The sequence below is a fragment of the Rhinopithecus bieti genome, unplaced genomic scaffold, assembly GCF_001698545.2.
Source record: "Rhinopithecus bieti isolate Rb0 unplaced genomic scaffold, ASM169854v2 scaffold_5350, whole genome shotgun sequence".
NCBI lineage: Eukaryota > Metazoa > Chordata > Mammalia > Primates > Cercopithecidae > Rhinopithecus > Rhinopithecus bieti.
The window spans coordinates 238968-246670 of NW_016804837.1; the positions used below are offsets into that span (position 1 = coordinate 238968).

Sequence of the window (7703 nt, forward strand, 5' to 3'; positions counted from 1 at the left end):
CTCCTTCCTTCCTTCCTTCCTTCCTTCCTTCCTTCCTTCCTTCCTTCCTTCCTTCCTTCCTTCCTTTCTTCCTTCCTTCCTTCCTTTTCTCTTTCTGATGGTCTATGTTGTCAAGGCTTGTCTGAACTCCTGGCCTGGACTGGAGATCCTCCAGTCTCAGCCTCAGCCTTCCAAACTGCTAGGATTACAGGCTAAATATGTGATGTATGAAGCTATTTATTACCAATATGGAGTAAAATTGTCCAAAACCATATAGTTATTTTTGTAGATGGAACTGGATTGGAAGCTGTGATGAATGACTTTTTGTGTCAACTTGACTGGGTCATGGGGTGTCCATATGTTTGGTCACATGTTATTTTGAATGTTTCTTTGAGGGTGCTTTTGGATAAGATTAATATTTATAGACAGAGTAAGGCAGATTGCCCTCCCTAATCTGGGTGGGCCTCATCTAATCAGTTGATGGCTTGCATAGAATAAGCTGACCCTGACCCTGACCACCAAGTAAGAGAGAATTCCTTCTGCTTGACTGCCTTCAAACTGGAACATTGAATTTTTTTTCCTGCCCTTGGATTTGGTCTAAAATAGCAGCTTTTCCTGGCTCCTGAGCCTGCTGATGTTGGACTGGAACTACATCATCAGCTCTCCTGGGTTCCCAGCTTGCTGACTCACCCTGCAGATTTGGGAACTTGTCAGCCTCCATAATCATGTGAGCCAGTTCCTTATAATAAAACTCTTGCTCTCTATCATCTCCATCTATCTCTATCTATCTCTATCATCTCCATCTGTTTCTATCTCTATCCCTATCATCTCCATCTACATCATCTCCATCTATCTCTTTCTCATCATCTACATCTATCTCTATCTGTAGCTCCATCTCTAGATATACATCTATTTCTGTCTCTGTCTGTATATATCCCTATATATCTCTAGCTCATTCTCCATCTATCTCTATCTCTATTTCTATCTCTGTCTCCATCTGTCCCTATATATCTCTATCTCCATCTCTCTCTCTATATGTATATATCTCTGTCTCTCTATATCCATCTCCATGCCCATCTCTATCTATCTCTATCTTCATCTCTCTCTTTATCTCTATCCTATCATCTATCTATCTATCTATCTATCTATCTATCTATCTATCTATCTACTCCATCTATGTCCTATTGGTTTTGTTTCTCTGGAGAACCCTAATATAGAAGTCCTGAATGTAAACTTAGCCAAGCAACAAACATAAATTGAGACTGCAAAATACCTCTTTAAAACCCAGTTAAGACATGGCAGAGTTCAAGGCATTAGCCCCGAATGCAAATTGTGTCATTCACCAAGTGAGAGTGTTAATATCCATCACACAAGCATGCTGGGGGCTCAAATTAGATGACATATAAAACATTGGGCAAATTGTTAAAAAACTTTGTTATTAATTATAACTTTTATCTGAAGTAACTCATAAATGGTGATGACCTTAGCAGAAATATCCTAAGTGACTTTGCAATAATTTTAAAGTGGGGACTATTACCCCCCACAAACACATACAAACACGTACACACACTATGCACATGCTCACTACCTACAAATACATAGACACACACAGACGCTGACATGTAAACACCTGTTTTGGGAAAAAATAGTAAAAGTTGACTGTTTAACTGTTAAACATTTTTATTGTGCAGGCTTGTAACCTTTATAGGACATGCATGATAAAAAATATTGTAAAATATATCAGTAAGCATATAAAAGTTCAGCAATCTTTTGGACCAATAATTGATTTGCATGAGGGACTAAGCATCTATGCAGAACAGACATGTCTTGGAATACACAGTTTACAGACTGAATCACAAAGCTATTTCCTAAGTGATTTTCTTCATATAAAGATAAAATATCTTTACATTTAAAAGTATGCAGTATAGCACATTTTCAGTTATGTACACAGTTTAAAAGTAAAACTATATCCATGCCAGTGTCTGTTTTAAATGCAAAAAAGTCAAAGTAGGTAACAGGTTGGTAATTAAAGTGTCAGGAAAACTGGAAGAGGCAAAAATCAAGCGGAGTTCCAATAAGTGTATGAAAAAAAAAAAAAAAAGCATAACTGAAGGTTTAAGAAAAGTCCCCAAGGGCAGAATCACAATATGAGCAGGAGGAATAAAAAGCTTTTGGATATACCAGGCAGCTTTCTGTATGACTCAGGTTTACAGGTGAAATTCCTCAGTTTGAGTTCAGAAGAATTTGAACTTATTCCAGCAAAACTACTTCAATCTTTTTATTACTGCCTCCTCCCCCATCTTCTTTCTGGGCAAAGGGACGCTTGGATTAGGTCCAAAGCTCCTGGCAGCGGGAGGGGCCATGTGTCACAACATAACAGACGGTTGCAAGTGCTTTACTGAGCAGGGGTCACGTTTGCAGCAACTCTGATAGGCTCACACAATGGCCTCCGTTTTAGGGCCCCTCCCTGGAGGCCCACTGATCAGCTGAAAAGGGAACACAATGTTGAACCACTAAACCACCCCGGTGATGGATTAGTTTGGATTCAGGAAAGCGTGATTATTCTTGAAAATAAACGAAGCTGAATAGACATGCTGACCTCATTCAGCTGATGAGAGGCAGGGAAAGCTGGCTTCCAGGCCTGCCAGCCCACAGAGGGCTCAGCCCTGTTGGTCCACTTTAATTCATTTCATCGGACTAGTGTTGACCATACTCACTATGGATAAAGATGTTGCCTGATGAAGCCCAGACGTGAGCTTCACCAGACTCTGTAGCTCAGAGTCAGAAACACTCATGGAAAACTAGGTCATGGATATTCTAATTTTGGTCTTCAGGGAGGCTGCTGACCTAATGCGAGTTGCCGAGTTAGACCATGTTTGAAAAGGAAAATGTGAAAAACAGGAAGGCACTTAGGTCTCATTATCTATAGAACAAATATTCAGGCACAGAAAATATCATAGGTTAAAATTTCAAGAAGAGTAAGGCATTAGTTGGATCATGAGAAGGCAGAAGATTATGTTTTCTAACTTGTAAAGATCACTGGATCCTACTGGATTATGAAAGGAATGGCAGTAATCCACTAACTCCTTAAACGATGGGAAAAGAGTTTGCTGAAAATCTGCGCACATACTTGTACACTCCATGGCATACCCTGGAATTCTTCCCTTAACATAAAATGACCAACATTTTAGAGTAGGCAGTTGAGGTTGTTGGTTCTTTTTTTTTTTTTCTCCTCAGTTCTTCATATTTCTCTCAAATTACCTTTCAACAATATGTTCATATCTCAGCCAATAAAGCGATGGTTGATCCACATGCAAATAAAAGGTAAGGAAAAAAATTTAAATGGGTTTTAAAATTCAGATTGCCAAAATAGATGAAATAGCTCAGAAGAGACATAATACTTATGAAAACTGAGAAAGTGATCTTTTGTTCTCAACCAAGATAATTCATTCATAAACTGTTGCTGTATTAGCAAGTTGAAACTTGAAATTGGCACCAGGAAAATTAAAAGGAAAAAAATCAGGTATACTTCTATCCTTGAAATGTCATTCATATTTCTTTCTGCAAGTTGATGCGGACATTGCTGAATATTTTCCCAACAGCTTCAAAGAGTGGGTCACAGACGGTGTGGACGTAGATGGAATAGACACGGCTGATGCACTGAATCTCAATCAGGAAGCTCTTAATGCATGGTACTACTGCCCAGATGTGCAGGAAAGAGAGAATGGCGAAGTAAATGCCCCAGATGAGCGCCATCGGGATGCCAAAGAGGGCAGACAGCAAGCGGTAAAACCAGTATTTCGTCACAGTGAAGGTGGTGAAGCTGGCCTTCCAAATGCCGTCGAAACTGTGTGTCCCTTCTGGTTCTGCAATCACATCTTCGAAGTCAATCTAAAAGGAAGAAGTGACAGAACATGAGCACGGAATAGAAGAAAAGAGAAAAAACCCACTATTCAGTATCCATAGACATATACTGTATTAGCATTTATGAGTTCGTTCTTTGTGAGATGCTTAAAGGCAACCAGCAGCATCAGCATCACTTGGAACTTGGAAACACAGATTTTTTCATTTTTATTTTTTTGAGACAGGGTCTTGCTCTGTCACCCAGGCTGGAGTGCAGTGGCATGATCATGGCTCACTGCAGCTTCGACTTCCCAGGCTCAAGCAATCTGCCTACCTCAGCCTCTTAAGTAGCTGGGACCACAGGTGCATGCCACCACACTGGGCTAATCCTTTTTTTTTTCAATTTTTGTTTTAAGAGATGGAGTCTCACTATATTGCCCAGGCTGGTCTTGAACCCCTGAGATCAAGGAATCCACCCACCTTGGCCTTCCGAGGAATTGGTATAATAGGATGAGCCACTAAGCTGACCGGAAGCACAGATATTTGGGTTCCCCTTGGACCTTATTATCTCTCAAGGGTGGAACCTAGGATATTTTTTTTTAACATGTTCTCTAGGTGTGTCTCTACCACACAAAAGGTTGAGAACTGCAGCTCTAGAGAAAACCAAATGGATGTGATTAAATTTCTTGACTTAAAGTAAAACCCCCAAACATGGATAAGGATACGAGGCACTCAGTACAATGTAATGAACATGACATAATTTAACAGCCTTTGAAGACAACTTCACATGCAATGTTAAGGGGCAGTTAGTTCATAATTGGTTAATAATTCTTCAAATGCCCAGTTAGAATAATTACTTCAGGAAATTAGATCACGGTGAGCTGGGAGGCATCAAGAAGGCTTCATGAGGGGGGAGATCTGAGCAGGGCTTGGGCAATTGGGTATGAATTGGAGAGGAAGAAGAAAGGGACCTTGGAAATGTGTCAAAGCCCCAGGAACAAGCAAGGGTGTCACAACGAGTGTCTCAGGCAGAGTAGACCTGTGTCACCAAGTCTGGAAAGACGGGTTGAGACCAGACTGAATATTATTTTACAGACAGTGGGGTCTATGGAAGATGTGGGAGCAGGGGAGTGTAGCCACAGTCGATACACTAGTTTATCAAGATGAGTCTGACAACCGTATGCACGGCGGGAGAAGGAGGTAAGAGACTTAAGGCAGGGAGACTGTTGTTGTCACTCAAGTTTGAAGGGCCAAGACTGGAAAGGTGGTCATAAAAAAAAGAAAAGAAAAGAAGTTTCCAGAGATGCTAAGGGAAGAATCCACAGGACTTGGTTAGCTCAAGGGTGGGGATGAAAGGAGCTGGAATGCAAATTTGGCCCCTTTGCCAATAGCTCTCCCAAGTACACGTTCACCCAAACAATTAATTACAGGAAGTTTTATCTCTCTGTAAAGGTTTATATAAACTACACTGAAGCATAGGATTAAAAACAGAATTACCAACAGAAAGGTAGGACAGAGCCAGTGCAACTGCTTGGCAGTGACAGCTATAGGAAGGGATTTAATGCAGTTTGAAATCCAAACAAGTGGATGACTGCCAGCAGCGACTCAGGCAGGCTCAGGATTAGGGAATGAGGACTGCCATGACTCCACGGACTTGCTCAGTGCCAAAAAGCCACCTTTGATTCGACAAAATAAAATGTCTTCTGGAAAAAGTACATGATGCTTACCAATTTTTAAAGTTTACTTTGTAGAACATTCTGTTTCTTGACTTATTGTCCAATGTTCTAATAATGTAATGTGAAAAATTGCAGTATGGCCACAATTATGTAAGTGAGCTTAAGTAGATTTATTGTCACTCATTTTTTCTTCACCCATTTGGATCTAGACACAGGGTAAACATTTACTTGTGTGTTTTAAAAGATGGCAAATCAGGTCAATACTTTTATGAAGTGTCTGTGCAAATTATTTGTCTATTATGGGTTTGTGTTCTGACACTGCATTCTTCCCAAAACTATCAAAAATAAGAGGCTGTGGTTTTCCTGCATTTAACCGCAAGACACCTAAAGAATTTTATTTTTTAAAGATGTCTTTGTTTTGTAAGAGGATTTGAAGGCAGAATTAAAATAGTACAGCAGGTGTTCTTAATCTGGGGTCAAAAGATGGGCAATGGTCATCCATGACTGCCCTGAGATGGGTACACACATTTTGAGTGTATAATGGGAAATGATCCATCACTTTTATTAAAAATAGTCTGTTACCAAAGAAGGTCAGGAAGCAATTTACTGGGAGCAGAGGATTCCTACCTCTTTACAGAGCAGACCCGAAGCAGGTCTGCCTTGAGATCCTTTTCCTAGGAGGGGAAGAGTTGTGAATATTTGTTGACTGGTTATTATGATCAGACACTGTTCTCATTTAACTGACAACAACTCTGTAATATAGTATTCTCACTTTATAGAAAAAATGTGAGGTTCAGAATGCTAATGAGTTGTCCAGGTAAATGAGAGGTAGCTTTGAGGTTTAAATCTGGCCTGAAAGTTATCAACTTTCTTCAATATTGCACCACTTTACAAAAATGTTTTTCAAATTTTCTCTAAGGTGAGTATGCTATTTCATAATTAAAAGGCACATTAATATAAATGAGTTAGCCAAATTTAACCCTCTGGTAACTGCAACATTTCTCACGGCATGTTCTTTGAGGACAGTGTTATGCCATATATACAATTGGTCTTTAGTGAAGATATTTATAAACATGAGTGTGTAAGATTTCTTAATAATAATTCTATTTTTCTAAGCATAAATTCAAATTATTTTTCAATGAATACATTGGAGATTCTTATACTTTCTTTTAAGTTGCTTACTAAATTTCTCATGCCTGTATTTTCAGTGAAACTGCATTTTCAGAAACTGCTAGTGAGCATGATTTATCCTCAAATGTCCAAGTGAATTTAGAGCAGGTCTCCAGTGGTAGAAAGCAACATGACAAAAATAACATGTTATATAAATATATTCAGTTAGTTATTGCTGCTTAGTCTTGAATATTTAAGGCAGTTTAGAAGAAAACTAAAATTACAGCCAATTAGGTGCAGCTGAGATAGAAAGCAAGGCCAGTTAAAGGAACAATAGAGTCAGAAATAAAGCTTAGTTTCTTTTTACCTCCATTTACACAGCAGTAATTAGTTTTAGAGGAGTACATGAGATAATTTATATAAAGTACTTAGCATGGGTGCAGAGCATAGCAATATGATTAGTAAATGCCCAATAGATAGTAGCATTTAAAAAAATTTCTTGGTTTTGGTGACTAGGCCAGCCTTCCTTCTTTCCTTCCTTCCTTCTCTTTCCTTCCTTCCTTCCTTCCTTCCTTCCTTTTTTCCTTCCTTCCTTCTTTCCTTCCTTCCTTCTTTCTCCTTCCTTCCTTCCTTCCTTCCTTCCTTCCTTCCTTCCTTCCTTCTTTCCTTCCTTCTTTCTCTTTCCTTCCTTCCTTCCTTCCTTCCTTCCTTCCTTCCTTCCTTCTTTCTTTCTTTCTTTCTTTCTTTCTTTCTTTCTTTCTTTCTCTTTCCTCCCCTCCTTCCTTCCCTCCCTCCTTCCTTCCTTCCTTCCTTCCTTCCTTCCTTCCTTCCTTCCTTCCTTCTTTCTTTCTTTCTTTCTTTCTTTCTTTCTTCCTTTCTTTCTTTCCTGCCTTCCTTCTTTCTTTCTCTTTCCTTCCTTCCTTCCTTCCTTCCTTCCTTCCTTCCTTCCTTTGTCACCCAGGCTAGAGTGAGTGGCACGATCACTGCCCACTGTAGCCTTGACCTCCTGGGCCCAAGCGATTCTCCCACCTCAGCCCCCAGAATAGCTGGAACTACAGCCATGCATCACTGGCTAATTTTTTTTTTTTTTTTTTT

General features: G+C 39.6%; 1 protein-coding gene across 3 annotated transcripts in view; it reads right to left on the bottom strand.

Moving 5' to 3' along the window:
* Positions 1-1641: 1641 nt before the first annotated feature.
* The window catches only part of CAV1 (caveolin 1), a 36543-nt gene continuing 30481 nt past the window's right edge, over positions 1642-7703 (bottom strand). For all 3 annotated transcript variants that reach the window (XM_017870661.1, XM_017870663.1, XM_017870664.1), the window contains exon 3: positions 1642-3870. In XM_017870661.1, the coding sequence (XP_017726150.1) occupies positions 3529-3870 (342 nt within the window). In that variant the 3' untranslated portion in view covers positions 1642-3528. The remainder of the gene's footprint in view (positions 3871-7703) is intronic.